This window comes from Amphiprion ocellaris, chromosome 6, assembly GCF_022539595.1.
Source record: "Amphiprion ocellaris isolate individual 3 ecotype Okinawa chromosome 6, ASM2253959v1, whole genome shotgun sequence".
NCBI lineage: Eukaryota > Metazoa > Chordata > Actinopteri > Pomacentridae > Amphiprion > Amphiprion ocellaris.
Window position 1 is genome coordinate 4,968,330 of NC_072771.1, and position 17,889 is coordinate 4,986,218.

The 17,889-nt window shown below is 38.4% G+C and overlaps 1 protein-coding gene across 7 annotated transcripts in view; it reads right to left on the bottom strand.

The window, feature by feature from the left end:
• wdfy3 (WD repeat and FYVE domain containing 3) overlaps positions 1–17,889 on the bottom strand; it is a 174,963-nt gene that overhangs the window by 62,374 nt on the left and 94,700 nt on the right. For all 7 annotated transcript variants that reach the window (XM_055011774.1, XM_055011771.1, XM_055011773.1 and 4 more), the window contains 2 exons: positions 13,071–13,308; positions 4,595–4,695 (listed from right to left, as the gene is read on the bottom strand). In XM_055011774.1, the coding sequence (XP_054867749.1) occupies positions 4,595–4,695; positions 13,071–13,308 (339 nt within the window). The remainder of the gene's footprint in view (positions 1–4,594; positions 4,696–13,070; positions 13,309–17,889) is intronic.

Below are 17,889 nucleotides of genomic sequence, written 5' to 3' on the forward strand. Positions count from 1 at the left end.
CCAACATATATCTACTTTTTAATGGCTTGTTGGTCCACTTTCAGTTCACAGATAATGTCATTTTGTGACAGATTGTCTTATTTGATACTAAAGTTATATTGGAGTTGCTTTAAATTCTTAAAACACTGCGATACATGACTATCTGCTGGTACCAGTAAACTAGAAACAAAGTGTGTTTTATGAATTTTAGTTTCGCTCGACTTTACTTTGTTATATATTGTCACTTTTCTATTATGTTGTTATTTATTATCTACATCAGGGGTGTCAAACATGCGGCCCGCGGGCCAAAACTGGACCTCCAAAGTGTCCAATCCGGCCCTCAGGACGACTCTAAAGAGTAAAATTCACAGAGAAGACAACCGCACATTGTAAATTTGTAAAACTATAAATTTAAAATAATTTCTAGACCATGATGAAGTTACTCTGATCATAAAGTAAAGTACTCGATTGCTTATTGTTCTTTTGTCGTTTTGTCTCGTTTTTGTAATATTTTGTCTTGCTTTAATTTTTTTTGTCTTTTTTTGTCTTGACTTTTGTTGTTTGTTTCTTGTTTTTGTCATCTTGTGTTTCCTTTTTGACTTGCTTATATTCTTTGTCTTATTTTTGTCATTTTGTATTTTGGTTTATTCGTTGTTTTTTTCTATCGTATTTGTCTTTTTTTGTCTTGCTTGTGTCGTCTGTCCATTTTTTTGTCGTTTTGTGTCTCATTTTTGTAATATTTTGTCTAGTTTTTATTGGTTTTTTTTGTCGTTTTTGTCAGATTTTTGCCGTTTTGATCATAAAGTAAAACACTATCATTCAGTTTCAGATACCTGTGACCAAATATTTTGTGCCTTTATTAATGTGTCGTACATCAATAAACTACAAAAACTTGGTTTTCTTCAGTCATTCTTTTTTTTCGCTTTAAAACTCCATTTTATACAAGTTTGGTTAATCTGCGGTGAATACAGGACAGCTTTTAGTCAGAACGGCACAATGAGTGAACAGGAAGGACTCATATTCAGCCCTCGGGGCAGACAGCGACCAGTGTCACCATCAAAATGAGCTAAAAATCCTCGACCACATCAAACTAAACGACACAGCTGCCAAAACATGAAGGCGGAGGGGAGTCTTTGAGCCACGCTGTCCTGCAATTCAATGAGCTCAAGCTTCGCGGCGATGCAAAGTCACTGCGCCTCGAGATGAGGCTGTCACTCAACAGGTTATCAGCCTGGACCAAATTAAAATTGTGAGTCGAGGAAAAGCCGCGGTGGAAAATGCTGCAAGCAATCTGCTGAAAACCGGCTGGAGGGGATTTCTCGTGTGCATCGGTGGACGTTCGCTGCAACAGGAAGGTGTTCTGATGAATGAGGCTGGAGGTGATGTCATGCACAGATATGGGTCAGACGGGAGGAGGAAGAGGAGGGGAGGAAGAGGAGGGGAGGCAAGAGGGTTAAGATAAATGAGGCGAGGGAGGGAAAGTGACAAAGAGCAGAGACAGATTCGGGGCGAAGAAAAGGGATCGGAGATGGAGATAAGCGGCGAAAAGAATACGAAAGAAGAGGAAAAACGTGAGCGACAAGAAGAAAGGTCTAAAAATAGAGAAGACAAGAGGAGAACAGCAAGGGCTGGATGAGGGATGAAGAGGTAAACAGATGGAGGAAGGACGGTAACGCATGGGTGAGGAAGAGGAAGAGGAGGAGGAAGAAGAGTCTAGCTGTGCTTCATAAATACTACATGAGGCTGCATATTAGAAATCCAACCGTAATGTCATAGATTCATTTTATCTCTGCCTTCCGGCCAAAAAACCTCCTATTCTGTCAGATCTCTGTGGGCAAAATCATGTTTTTCACTACGATTTATGATTTTTCAACACACTATACAGGATAATCAGTCGACAATAAACTAAAGGCTCGAGGACAGGTGAGGTTTAAGTTGTAGTTCATCATTTGCAGGACAAAAAAGATCAAAAATCAGATAGTAAGTGATATATAAATACAGGTATTCTGTATATTATTAGCAAGAAGGAGAACCACTCACATTGTAGATGAGGTTTACATTATAAAAAAGTCAAAATTGTCCTTTAAAGTGGAAAAATTTTATGAGATCTGGGACTAAATGGACTGAGCATGTAAAACCCATCAAGTCTGATTTTAATTGAACTACCCATAATGATATGAAACCAGCTCTATTTCTGTTTATTCTTTTTTTTTTTTTAAATAATGTGAAGATAATTACAAAGACTAGGCCTCCTCTGTTCTTATGCAGTAACAAAAGACTGATGTAAAAAATGAAAATATTGTAAAAACAATAACATCTTTAATGTAAACACAACATGCTTTGGAATAGTAATAATAATAGCGAAGATTTCAAGAAAAAGAACAACAAAAAACCCTACTGCGCACCAAAAAGAAGAAATAAAGAAAGCGAGAGTCAAAACAACAAACGAGAAATGCAGGTAAAATGGAGCAAACGACAGGAAATGAAGCTAAAGCAGTGAAGTGAGAGGAGCCTGAGTGGTTAATTATTAATCAAACATGGACAAACAGCAGGCAAAGAAGAGGAAGCGTGTGTTTGCATTAAAATGGAAAAACAGGTGAGACAGTAAATGAATCTGCTATGAAGTGGAATTAATGGTGGCTTAAATCGATTAGGTGTCCCAGTAAACCACGACGCCAAGACCTCCCGTAAATGAAAAGCAGCCATCATGAATAATCCGTCTAAAAGGTCGGTTGTTGTCTTAATTAATGCACACAAACGACAGCTTCTTATTGTAGCACTTCCTTGTCATTTCCTAGTGGATCACAAGCATGTGTCAACTTTATGACGACAGAAAATAAAGATATTAAAGAGCAATCATTGTCTGAAAAAGTGCTTTTGCTTTATAAAGTCTGGCCACAAGTTGTAAAGCAGAAATGCTGACAACATATGAGCCAGTTTGCAGCCTGAGACCCTCAGGTGTTCTAAAAACCGAGGCTCAAAACTACAGGTGATCATCATTTGGCTGCAGTATCAGTTAATTTATTACTATTAATAGGTGCTGGTGGTAAAAATGATGTATTTTTGCATCTTTTACCATGTTTAACTCCATTTTTCTGCTGTTTTCTTTGGATTTTTTTGTTTCTTTCTGTTTGGCTTGACTGACTTTCTGTTGGAATATAGATTCAAAACATTTTGTAGACTCTGTTTTAAAAGATGCCTCATAAATAAAGTTATTGTTATCATCAGTGTGACTCCCAAATTTGGGATTAAAACATAAATTTGACATCTTAAGTCACATTGCCAGCATGGAATGGAGGCAGACGTGGCTCGGTTTATTTATTCCATATTCATTTCTCACTCCTACATTTACACTAGTTGTGGAAAATGTGTACCAGAGAGAAAAATAAATGTTCAGCATCTGCATTTTAGGAACCGATAGGAATCATCTCGTGCAATGTGGATGAGTTTTGGACTGATATGGGTTATCCAGGGCCGATACCAACTCCAATTCTTGGTGATCAATAAAGGCACATAGCCGATATTTGGAGCCAATACACATTAAATGTAATGTTTTAACAGCATGTGGGAGCAGAGAATTTGTAATTCCTAACTAGGCTTCTTCACTAATAAAGTTGACTGTAATTGAATATGTAAAATAGAAATATTAGTGATTAAATCATCTCCACTGTTTATGTGGAATCGACTGAAATTAGTCTCAATCTTCTATATTTTCTTAATGTTTCTCTGTTCTATCATTTTTATTGCCTACTACAGTCCAGATCTTCAATTAATTATTGTTTTCCAGACATTGTTCCAGGTTAATCTGTGGCTACTTAGCCGCTAGCCGTTAGCACAGCCTTAGCCACTGTGAGCAAAACTGAAGAAGCGCAATTAATTTATCAAAAATCAGGCAATAAAAATACAGATAATCGTAAAAATGTCAATGTTTTATCACTTTTATTGTCCACTATGGTCCAGATCTTAAATTGTTTTCTAGACTCTATTTCAAGTTAATCTGTGGCTGCATTCTAACTTAGCAGCTAGCCGTTAGCATAAACTTAGCCTATGTGAGAGTAGCTAACTTCCTGCATTGTGTTTAGCATTTAATTAATCAATAATCGGCCAAAAAAAATAGATAATTGGAAAAATACCAATGTTTTATCACTTTTATTGTCCACTAAGGTCCAGATCTTAAATTATTGTCTTCCACACTCTGTTTCAGCTGCCTTCAAGCTTAGCAGCTAGCCATTAGCGTAACCTTAGCCACTGTGAGAGAAGCTAACTTCCTGGTTTGTATTTCTTCTTCAGTTTTCACTGCTTGAGAGGCATTTCTGAGACCACAGAGTGACAACAGACAGACAGAGGAGGCTGCATCTGACCTGAAATATTTAATTTATCAATAACTGGTCAATAAAAATACAAATAATTAGAAAAATGTCAAATACCGGCCATGATAATCGGTTTATCTCTTATGTTGATACATGAATTCTGCAGCAACAACACTCTCCAGCGGTTAACGTTGAAAACAATGTGGACAACAGGGAAATAAGGCACAATAAAACCCCAGATCACTGTGTGTAATCTCCATCTGTACTGTAGCGTCCACAACAATTCATCGAATGTTTTTATTTACCTGTCCCCATCCCGCTGAGCACTGCTCCGTCGCTGACACCTGAGGCGTTGGTGTTGTTGGTGGGGGCGTTGTGGGGCGCCAGGCTGGGCAGAAACAGGCACCTAACACAGGAGAACAGGACAGATTAACAACTGCTATCTGAGGAAACAGCTGAACGCTTACAAAACATGTTGTCGGCCTACATGTGCAGTTATTGTAACAGAGATTTACTGCATGTCCGTCACTGCTGCTGCAGTCTGGCGTCGTCCCCGAGATAAACTATTAGAAAAACTCGTCCCAACTCACACAAAAAGCACAATTCTCACGCTGAGACACAGAAGATTTGTATTATAATATGGAAATTCCACCTGCCTAATATTGGAGGATTAATTATACATGAGCTGAGGATAGAGGTGGGATGAAAGCACGCGCTCAGGACGATTTTTCAAAAGGAATCGGCTTGAGCTTTGTGATAACATCCAAATTAAAAGCAAAAAACCTGCACAGAGAAATCCTGCACAAAAGTCCCCGGTAAGCTTCCTGCATTACACTTTAAGTCTGATGTCTGTATGCACTGTCATGTCGTCTTTTTTTTTTTCAAGGACATATCAGGCGGACAAAGGCTGGCAATCATTCCAGAAAATTACAAAGAATTATACTGGTGAGTTGGCGTTGTGTTCTGCTGACTCACTGCCCCTCGCTGAAGGTGCTATTTTCTCCTCTTTAATCATCCTCAACCAGCGCTGAAGACACTCAGAGCTCTGGCAGAAGAAAATGGGGATTTGTTTGGGTTCTTTTCTCTGCTAGGAGTCAAAAAGACCTCTAGAAGGTTAGAAAGCTGTGGCCAGTTCAAGCAGAAACATGACAGATAAAAGCTGAAGCGCAGGACAACCTTGATCACGACTGTCGACAGTCACAATAACTATATGTCTGAACAAGAAATACATGAAGGGTTTGGAAGCAGAGTGGTCGAACCCACTTTCTTAGTTTTTGAGAAAATGGTTTCAAAGTTTTGTGTTTTCAAGAATAGTCTGGCATTGGAAGTATCGCTGAAACGCTATATTTGGGTTGTAGGTTAGACCACTCTGTTTGTAACCCCCTCATATATACAGTCATGGAAACCCTTGTTTTCTTCATTTTAATGCCTGGTACCACTAAAGGTATATTACCTAACAAAAAAAATGCAGCTGATTCCATAATACCTTATGTCCTATATGACATGCTTCAGCTTCATTGCATTCCAGGGTATATAAGAGGACATTTCATGTCATCAGCAGCACATGCAAAGGTCTAGAGTGGTTTCCTGCTGACATTCAAGCTGTAGCACAACTCAGAAGTTGTCAGCTCTCACGTATCGCCTAAAACCAAAGAATATGTGAAGCCACAAAGGCAGCCATCTTGGAACTGCTGGCAATTGGCATGAGTGAGAGACAGGTAGTGAAAAAACTGAAGATCTCCAAGACAGCCATTCATTACACCAAGAAAAAACAAGCCCAACATGGTTCTACCAAACTGCTAGCTGGTGGCAGCAGGAAACGTTTTTCTACCCCATGAGATGACTCATCTGTTCCTGTGTCAGGAATGGTCATCAGGATTGGATTTGTTCCGAAGCATCCCATTGATGATCCACTGGATTGGGATTTAAGGAGTTTGGAGGCTGTGTCAGATCATTGAGCTCTTGGTCATTTTCCTCAAGCTGTTCTTGAGCAGTTTTTGAGGTTTAGTGGTGCACAGTGTCTTAGTGGGGGACTGTTGTTACCCAAAAGGAATGTTCCTGGTCTGGAGTATTGTTTAGGTGGGTGGTACATGTAAAAACAAGAAAAGCACTCAGAGAGCATAGTACTCTACCAAGGCTGCTCAGTTGTATCATTTCCGATGGATGAAATCTTGAAAATATTTGTGGCAGAAATCACAGCAACATAGAATGTGTCCATTTAATATAGATGTACCCACCAACTAAATGACCTTGTGCTGAACACAGGCGTGTGTTACGCATGTGTACGTTATGTGTGGATACCGAATCACGTGACCTAAATATGTAGCGGGTGGCGGGAATTGATGGGACTCAAACACCCCCACAATTTATTAATTGTTCCTTGTATCATTTCTGATGGATAAGTCCTGGTAAGTCCTCAGAGGTGGATTTGTAGTAGGATCACAATCATGTGATCATCAGCAGGCAGCTGATATAGCGTTCACTTGTTGTCAAGGGTGACACCGTGCCGCTATCTCACAATGAAAGAGAAGTCTTTAACAAATCCATGGATCCAGACTGTAAGTCGCATCACTGCCAAAATCTAATCACTTGGTCCTTGTGTCATTTCTGACCTTCTCTGAAAATTTCATCCAAATCCATTAACCTGTTTTTGAGTAACGTTGCTAACAGACAGACAGATGGACAGACAAATGTACGCCGATTGTCACATAACTCTGCCGTGCCTTGGTGGCGTAATAACTTCCAAATGAATGACAGGACCCAAGGTTTCCCAGCATAACATTGCATTATTATAAGAAAGCCAATGCTGTGGCTGATCGGTGTATATTGATCAACTACAGTCAGTGACTCTATTGTATTTTATTTTTTGGCAGGAAATCACATAAAATTTCCATCAGTACTTCCCTATCTCGTGGTTCCTACTGAGGATATAAACTTAAGATAAAAATGTTAAGGTCTGTTTAAAAAACAAGCTGAGTCATTTCCTAAAACAGCTTGACACTAGTTGATTAAACAAATATTACAGGAAAGAAGCAATAATTAGTTTAAAAGTGGTGGATTAATCCCTATTTGATGCTCAGGTAAGTATTTTAGGCAGAAGAATGGTGTATGTAGGACTGACTCAAAGTAAACTACAGTGTGTTTTTGTGTTTTTAATAGTTTTTGGAAACCAGTGAAAGTCTTTGGTAGAGAGGAACAAGAAAAATCAGGCTTTAGAAACACAATATAATAATCACGTAATTATCAATTAATTGTTTCAATCAATATAAAACACATTTAAGTTTAATATTCCGCAAAATTATGGATCATTCCCTGGTTTTAGATTCTAAAATCTACCAACTTGCTGGTAATCTGGTTTTCTCCTGTTGCAAATTGAAAATCTCTGGACTTTTTAGTCTCTCCATGTGGGTTAAAATAATTGTTATTTGCAGCCTAACGTTCCACAAGACCATTGTATGCTCTCTCCATGAAGTTAGCATTTTAACACAGGCACAAATTGAGTCCAAAAAATGACCTAATTTGTTTTTCTCTTCTTGTTTTTCCACCTGGACAGGAAGGTGAGGGGTCAGGGTTAGCTACCGGACAGCATCCCCGACGCTGGCAGGGATTCAATGATTTATTTATTTTTTTATTTTTTTGTGGGGGACACTTCTCAAGGGCAGATGCTCTGTTTTACTGACAGTCTGTCAAACTAACAAGTGCACCGCCCTGCTGCTTTCTCCCTCATCACTCTGATTAGCTTAGAAAAAAAGAAAAAGGGAAAAAATAAAACACTCCAGGGATTTCACGAGGAGCCTGCCTAATAATTTCCTCTCTTCCCAGTCACGACGTTGTTTCTAATTCTTCCAAAAAATAAATAAAAACTCCCTCCACCCCCATCCTTGCAGACTGATAGCATCTCCCTCTTCCCCCGTGAGATGGCTGGATGGCTGGCTGCGTTCATGTGTCGGAGTGTGTGCAAGCATGTTGTGCATGACGGCGAGCGGTGCCCCGTGCATGTGTGTGTGATTCCTAATAGCAGCAGGGGCATCAATATTTCATGTTGACAGATGGGAGAGGAAGGAGGGGCGGCCTTACACAATGAATGTGTGCGTCTCCCGCTCTGTTGGTGCTGAGCAGAAAGTGGGCCAGCGCCTTGTTGCCAGAGTGCGGCTGCTTCGCCGTGTTTTCAGGAGAAACTCCATGTTCTATTCTGAGGCTGCTGCTGCTGCTGCTCAGATGGGTTTTTATGAGTGGAGGAAACAGGGAGGATAAGAAATGGTGGACCAGAAAGTGTGATCAGTGGGAGGGCGCGGGGGTTTCTAAAAGCAGAGTAATAAAGCAGAAGAAAGTAGCTGTTTGAACATGAGGATCTGAAGATGTTTTCACACTTAGCAAAGAGGTTTCATGAATTCCAGTTTAACTGATTAAATCTATGGAGACTACAGATGTGTTTTTCTTTCAGGAGTCTGCTCTGAACAGTGCCTAAGCTCACTAGTTAAACCTGTAGAATTTTGGAGGAGGATTTTGATGAACATACAAGAACAGCTGCTATTATTTTCCTCAAAATTTTAAGACTTGTTATATTAAACTTCACAGCATGTTGAAGATTGCTTCATTTATACTCCCTTGTGGACGTCAACAAATACACCTGCAGACAACAAAAACATGTAGTCGTTGCTATTACATAAAGCTAGGCAGCATAATCAATGACAGCAATGCTGAAAACATGTTGATATAAATGTTTCCTTTAACCCTCGTGTCGTCCTACGGGTCAAATTGACCCGTTTTAAAGTTTGAAAATGTGGGGGGAAAAAGTATTTTCACAGTGAAAACTTTCACATTTTCAACATTTTTGGTAGTTTTTGAACATTTTTTGGTGGAAAAAAAATGTTTAAAAAAATGTTCTGAAAGAAAATATTAGAAGTTTTACTGATATATATGGAATCACTTTAGATATTTTTAGGATTTTTTTGGAAGATTTTTTATTCATTTTTTTGAAAATATTCACAATTTTTATTTTTTTTATTTTTCTTTCTTGACAAATTTAGGGATTTAAAAAAAATCTTAAGGGAAATTTTTAAGGATTTTTTAGAATTTTCTTCCTGAATATTTTGTAATTTTTTATAAATTTGGAGATTTATTTATTTATTTTTTTGCTGAATTTTTGGATTTTTTTTCCAGAGAAAGGAACAATATTTTTTGCTGCCCGTAAATGAGGACGACATGAGGGTTAAACTGAAGTCATTAGAAGAAATATTTTTCTTTAATCTCACTTTGTAGTTTTTGCCACCACTCATTAGCCAGCTGCGCTCTAGTTTTACACAATTATGACGGCATCAGAGTCAAAACATCTATCCATCCATCCATCCATCCATGCATCCATCCATCCATCCATCCATCCATGCATCCATCCATCCATCCATCCATGCATCCATCCATCCACTGCTTAATCCTCATTAGGGACTACATATACAGATAAACAATCATACTCACATTCACACCTACGGTCAATTTGGATTTATCAATTAACTCAGGGCTGTCAAAGATATGGCCCGCAGGCCAAAACTGGCCCGCCAGATGGTCCATTCTGGCCCGCGGGACGACTTTACACAGTGTAAAAATTACAGAGAAGACATTAACTGTAAATTGTAAATTTGTAAAACTGTAAATTTTAAATAATTTCTAGACCTTGACAAGTCGTTTTGATCATAAAGTTCAGTTCCAGAAAGCTGTGACTGAATGTTGTGTGCCTTTGCAGATAAACTGTGACCTGTCAGTTGCAATGCACATGTAAATGATAAACTGAGGTATAATATTGTTGAAATTGAACTTATTTTTCTTAAGAAATTTCAAGTTGTTCATAATGCTTTGTAAAAAGATAATTCCTTAAATGTGAACATTTTCAGAATGTACTTTTTTGAACTAAAACAAAGGAAAGTTGTTGGAGTTGTGGTGGTTTAAAGGTTATTATGTTGTGATTTTACTGGTGCGGCGCAGTTGAAATCAAATTGGGCTTTTTGTGGACCCTGGACTAAGATGAGTTTGACATCCCTGAATTAACCAGTTGAACAATTTTACTTTTTCTCTTATCACTCCCCTTATATCCCTGCTGCTTAATGGGAGAACTGAGCTGCCAGTTTTCTGAATCGTGGTCTGAATGGTGTCAGGGTCGTTCTCAAACACATTTGGAGCTCATTGCTGAGTCTGGAACCATATTTAGTTGTGATTATGTTCATAGTTGAGAAAGCTGCCCCATAGCTGTATGGTGAGGCACGGTCTGTCCGCCTCTCGTCTGTCCTTTGCCTCTCAACTGTTTTCTGAACGCAGAGCTGCAATATTAAGCAGCTGCAATGCAGAGACTTCATTGGCTGAGTAGCATCGCGTGGGACGGCTGAACTCGTACGTAATTGGTCTGTGTGTTTCCTGAGCTGATAATCAATGCCGTAAACACTGGAAAACCTGCGCTGGTAAAATAGAAGCGACCCGTCAAATTTAAAATCTCTTTACAATTTCCCGATTACCGGCCTGAGTCCATGTATGACAGCGTCTGGGTCCGGATCAGGACCGTGGTCCGGCAGTTAGTGACTCATGCTCTAAGATACACCTCTATTCCATTTCCCAGCTCTGAGACAGCAGCAATTAAATCAGTTTTAGTGGCAAATCCAAACTTCTGCACCTGGATCGCATGCTGTGTCTTAAAGTCAAAGTGTAATATGAACAACAATGCACAAATATGCAGGAAACTGGAAATAATGCAAACTAAAATCTTGTTTTTAAAAGTAGAGAAATGGTTCTATACATATTCTCCAAAATGTTAATGCTACATAGCAATTTTATCACAAAATAAAAGCATTTGGCTGCTAAACTGACCCATGACCTTCTGCAAGATGTTTCTCTTTTTTCTTAAACCTGTATCTTTACACACGTTTGTGAGGAATATAACAGCGGTCTTAAGCTTCTCTTAACAGTTGTTTACTGCGTGTCCACTGAAAGTGAGCATTTGAAGCGTGGGGACAAACTGCCAAGGTCACATCTCACACACACCATGTTTTTACTGGACCCCCACGCTAGCAGCGCCGCTAACATACAACACAAACCTCGGGGTGCAGCAGACCCTGTCAGCAGCAGCACAAAGAGCAGCAAAGGGTGTCGCATGACATAAAAGGTGGAAAATCAGCCTATTTGTATGCGCAGCTCTACAACTGGAGGTGAATAACGGGCTCCTGCTGAGACAGTTGCACGTGCTGCTCAGAGGTAGAAAAAACACACACAACCTGTTTCATAGCAGGGAAAAGTAACACAGCACCATGAGGTGTGGCGCTGGCGAGGAAAATTGATCCGCAAAGAGAAAAGTGGTTTACAGGAGAATGGGCACCATCTGTTGCTGCAACAGATCCTCCAAAAGCATGTAATGAAGACTGGACCGGTCCTGCAGCTCTGGAGGAGTTCATCAAATAAATAAAGTGTGTTTTAATTATAAATCAAATTAATGGATGGATGGATGGATGGATGGATGGATGGTGGATGAGAGATGATGGATGGATGGAGAGATGATGGATGGATGGATGGATAGATGATAGATGATGGATAGATAGATAGATAGATAGATAGATAGATAGATAGATAGATAGATAGATAGATAGATAGATAGATAGATAGATAGATAGATAGATAGATAGATAGATAGATAGATAGATAGATAGATAGATAGATAGATAGATAGATAGATAGATAGATAGATAGATAGATAGATAGATAGATAGATAGATAGATAGATAGATAGATAGATAGATACTTTGTTAATCCAGAAGGAAATTCAAGCAGAGTCAGGTTCTGGTCTTGTGGAACTAATTCTTAGGACATACTGTGCAGCCACAATCAAATGTAAGATCCAATCTGAGTCTTGCATTATTCAGAATCTGCTATTTCTAATACACACATCAAGTATTGCAGATTAGCTGTAGCACCTTGTTGCACCACCAGGTGGAGCCTCTTACTGTTAAAGACTGCTGAGAAGGCAGCCAGTCAGACTAGTAGTTGCATACTGGTAAGCAGAGAGCGTTGTAGGAGCACCATGACAAAGACTTCTGTGATGCTTAAAGCCATCCTGCTAGAGTCCATGTGTCTAAGACGAACCAGGATCGACAAATTGTTCCTATATCAATGTCAATTAAAACTGAGCCGCATTTGTGTCCCAATTCATGTGTCCATTGATTTAAACAGCAATACTAGCACAGGACAAATATCCATTTGTGTCATCAATGAACCAATTACTGATTGAAACGCTGCAGATTATGAAGAAAATTATGATAAATTAGCATCCTGCCACAAACTGTGCTCTCCCTTTACAACAAATGTGTGACAGTGGATATAAATAAATCATCAAGATGAGTGAAAAAACGCCTCCATCGGCTCAACGTATCTCTGTTTATTTACAGCCAACCCAGACTGACATACTGGAAGACAGAAGTCAGAAACAGCGAAAGGACATGAAGTTATTTACACAGATTTTCAGGTATTATCTCCAGGGAGACATGGACAGCGCTGCATTCTGCTGTACGCATTAATGGACATGCTATGGACAGCTGGCTGGTGTGAAGTGGGTGTGAGTGTCGGTTCATTGCTGAAGAAATCAGCAGAAAATGGGCAACAGAAACTCCTATACATGTAGGAACAGTGTGGGGGATAAAGGTTTGTCAGATCATAAATCCTGCATGTGTACATATTTCCTGTGTGTAGAGGAATGTATAGAATGGATGTAAAAAAAAAAAAAAAAAAAGAACAATTAAGCTGACTAACCCGAAGCCCTCCAGCGACGTGTCAAACTCCACGAACGCCGGCATGACGGCCGATCCGTGCAGGCGGATGTCGTGTGGCGTCGTCATGGACACCAGGCACTTGACTCGGGTCAGGGGGACGGTGCTGCCCTCGGCGGAGCGAACCAGGCTGCGACTGATGCGGTACTGGCCGTTGTCCTCCGCCGGCGTGGCGAAGACACTGTCGGGGCCGAAGCCCTCCATGGACATCGTCATGCTGTCTGTGAAGTCAAAAATAGAAAAAAGAAGAGGGCAAATTCAAAAGGAGAAGCCACAGAGATGATATGACGATCCGACATGCAGGGTGGGAAGCAGACGGCTAGTTTAAGTCTGGTGGGGTTTGAAGGTTGTTAGTCATCTTCTTTTGAGATTTACTTTAGCTTTTCCTCAAATTAACTTAATCTTTGTGTCGTCCTGCGGGTCAAAATTGACCCGTTTTAAAGTTTGAAAATAAAACAGACTTTCACAGTGAAACTTCTGATGTCCACATTTTCAACACTTTTGGGAAATCTTTGAACATTTTTTGGTGGAAAAAAAAATTTAAAAAATGTTTCTTAAGAACATTCACAAAAATAATCAACCAGAATCCAGCGAATTTCGCTGGATTCTGGTTGATTTTTTGTGAATGTTTTTAAAGAAAATATTAGAAGTTTTACTGATATATATGGAATCACTTTAGATATTTTTATGATTTTTTTGGAAGAATTTTACTCATTTTTTGAAAATATTTACAAGAATTTTCTTGCCACATTTGGGGGATTTTTTAAAAAAAAATAAAACTTTTAAGGGAAACTTTTAAGGAATTATTGGATTTTTTTTCCTAAAGGTTTTGCAAATTTTCAGAAATTTGGGGATTTTTTTTTTTTTTTTGATGAATTTTTGGATTTTTTTCAGGCAAGGAAACAATATTTTTTGGTGCCTGTAAATGAGGACAACAGGAGGGTGAAAACAAATCTAAGAAAATCTGAAGTTGGGGCTGCAAATTGTAAAGTCTCAAAGCTTTCTTAATCCACTACACTTTAATTGACTCGCTGCTTAAGTCAAGAATTGTCTATTGATGATAATTTCAGACTTCTCTGACTCTTGGAAACTTGTGATTTCACTCAACAACCACAAGCTCCTCTAAATGTGAGCAAATTCCAGATGTGGATATCCTGCAATAACTTATGAAAGTGACACTACAAACATGCTGGATTCTGCAACACAATCCAAATCAGACCTCAAAATCAGCGACTGAATATTAAATCAAACACAAAACTTTTTGCAATGGCCATGAGTTAAAGATCACTGAAAATCTCTGGGTACAACTTTGTGCAAGATAATTTGAAAAAATTTTAAGTGATCCACAAGGAAGAATGAATAAAAAATTCACAAATGAGTCTTAGTTGGGTAGAAAAACTGTGCAAGCTTTGAAATCTGCCGAAGAAAGTGTCAGTAAGTATTGCACCATTTATTTTTTCTCAATTTTTAAATAACTTAACTAAAAAAATTGACATTGATATGTTAAAAAGTCTATGTTTATGTCTCCCGCAGCTGTTAAATGAGCTCAATTTCAGTTAAAATATTAAAAAATAAGGAATCTGTGCAGTTTTTGTAAACAAATTTTTAATCTCAAGAAAGATTTTTCTCAATGTGAACATATTTATATACAAACGTACAGTTTGTAAAGACCAAGATGGACATAAATCAACTTTTTATTTCATTTTTCCCTTCATTCTTTGCTCCTGCATGCCAGCTTTAATAATATGTAGACTACTTAATCACACTCTTAATAGAAGGGGTTTCTCCACTTAAAAACTGTCTAACTACTCCTCTGCAAAAATACAATAAAAGAAAACATTTTGACAGCTTTTTAGGTTGAAGTTGGAATGTGAAAGAGTAGATATACCTCAGTTTGTTTAGTATTTTCTTTCATACATGCTTCAGCTTTCTTTTACATCTTCTTGAGCTCAGACACAATAATTCTAAAATACTCAAGTAGTGCGTTTGTGTTTTTATCTGAGGTTGCTCAGGTCAAACAAGAATGAATGAATTTGTTCATTTTGACAAGATAAGCTGATACACCTTTACTGATCCCTCACTGACAAATGAAACATAATAAACAAAACAAGGATCGCAGAAGGAGAATAAATCATTTCTCTTTCATTTTCCAGTCAGAAGTTTCATAGATGGGCTAAAAAAGGCCTCTGGACTTAATCCCAGCTGGATAGAAAAGCCTCCCCTGACACTGACTACAGTAAAACCCTCAGAGCTTTAAATCACGTCTCAGAGGAAGCAGAACAAACTCCTGGACTGAGGAACAATATTTTACCTTCTACGAGCTGACAGAGACGAAGATGAAAGCGATAATTACGACAGCCATCGACGGCGGCTAATAAACGGCTCGCAGACGCAGGAAGACGGCCATATGCGCTCCGACAGTCGCTGCTTGTAAAGAACGGTAATTAGTCAGGACTTAATACCCATTCTCAGCTGGGAGGAAACACAACGAGCAATTAGGACGCGCCGAGGAGCCCGGAAAATTACAAACATTACCAACTGTTAATGGAAAACAAACCATTTGTGTTAGACTCACAGTGGCAAGCCAATCTTTGTTTAAAAACAGTTCATCTTTAATCAGCGGGCAGGAAGAGTCGGGGTTTCTGACATATTTCAGCCTTAATGATCATATAGATCCAAAGTACAGATCTGATTGGGTTCGTTCCTAAACTCTGAGAACAAAATGAGCATCCCTGGCTAGAAAATAGCTGAAATATCAACTAAATCCAGACTTCGCAATCACCTGAAAGCCAACAGATCCCATCCCAGAGTCAGCAGCAGCAATTTCAAGCTGCAATTAAAGGTCAGTGGAGAGCTCATCCTGCACAATCACGGCCTATTCCCCGGAGGATTCATCCCGGTGAACTCTCAGGCAGCCGGCACAAAGAAAAACTGCACTGAGATCGATGCCACTTTTTCAGGCTTTTAGCACAAGATGAAACTTTGTCCCAGGAGGAGGAGGAGGAGGAGGGTTTGCATCACTGCAGCAGACGGGAGCGACTCCCAGAAGACATCGTTTCATAACAGCACAGCAGGAATGACTGGACGGAACGCTTCAGTTCTCAGCTGTTGAAAAGTGACAGTTTCAGCTGTCATTTTGGCCACTACATGTCATCACTGATGATAAAAAATGCAGTACTTTCAGTTGAATACTTCAACTACATCTTGCAGTTGTGTCCATGATATTTCATGCAGGACTTTTACCATATTTTTGGCCATATCGGTACTTATACTTGAGTAAAGGATCTAATATTTCGCTTCTTTCGAAGGCGGTGATGCTGACTACTGTGTCCAAACTTTTGCCACAATTTCTGCTTTATTTTTTTCAATTTTTTAAAGTTCCTTATATAAAAATCTATAAGCTAACATAGAGGCAAACTGCATATCTACAGATATGAGCAATATTTACACTTGTTAGGTCACTTTTTTAACACCAGTCATGATATTTTTTTACTGGAAGACACTTTGATGCAGCGACTTGTGTCCTGAATGCGCCTTATTTAAAAAAGATGCTGACTTAACTATTATGTTTGGTATACTGCAGTGCTTAGGGTGTTATTTGTTTTAACTAGTGTTTGCTATTTGTCTAATATGACATTTGTTTCATTTTAAAGCCCTTTCTAACTATTTTCGAAAGATGCTATACAAATAAAGTTATTTTTTCTTATTTTACCACTCATTATTTTCTTTAAATTATTAATATTACGGTAAATATTTTTACAGAGCAACAGAGACTATTTTGGCAGGAAAATGTGGTAAACAATCTGTCAAATGCTCGATTAAGCTGCTCTATTGAGCCCAGTGCGTTGGCTTACAGGTGTTTCTATGGTTCGTAGCTGTTTTGTGTTAAATAAAGTCCCTGCAGTTTGGTGTTTTGTTACTTCTCAGGATATCTATTTTTAAACACTTTTTTATACAAAGTGCTTTTTAATGTGTACTTACCTTATCTTTATAATGTATATCTGTATTTTTTTATTGCTGCTTTTATTTAATTTTTTCCCCTTTATATAAAGCAGACTCGAGAAAATCCACAAAGAAATCCATTGTACCTGTACTGTAATGTAGCTGTGCAAATGGCAATATAACTCCATTCTGTTCTATTCTGGTCTATAGTGTACTATACAAGCTAATTGCTGCATATATTTGTGACATTTTTAATGCTTTTTTACCTGAGTCATTTCTCCTTTTGGCTATTTGCCTTATTAGAGACGATATTTTATTGTGGTTTAATATCAACACATTCAAAATTATACATCAGGAATATTTTGTACATTTAAAAACTCTGTGCAGAATCATTTTTTCTACCTACTGACAATATTAATTCTTCTTTGTCAGTATTTCTTAGATAAGATAAGATCTACTGTATTCATCCCAGAGGAAATTATTTTGCCAGAGTACAAAGCAATAAACAAAGGATAGTGGAATATACACAATTACACCGGGGTTAGTCGTAAAATAGAAATAACAAAGAATACAAAGTACAGAATGCAAGTTTCTAGAAGTGTTTGTGTCAAGTGTCTAGAAAACATAAGAATTAAAATAAAAAAGAAAATAACACAAGTACAAGATTAAGAATATGTGCACTACCGTTGACATGGGTAATATTGTTATTTTCCACATGCAAAGGAATCTGTACAATGTGAATATCCGCAGATGGAAGAACATTTTTTGGTGATTTAAATTTTTCTACTTCTGTTCCCTGCATGTTTGCAGTATCCCCTTTGCTGCTTTGACACTGCAAATATCCCCAATGTGACGTGACA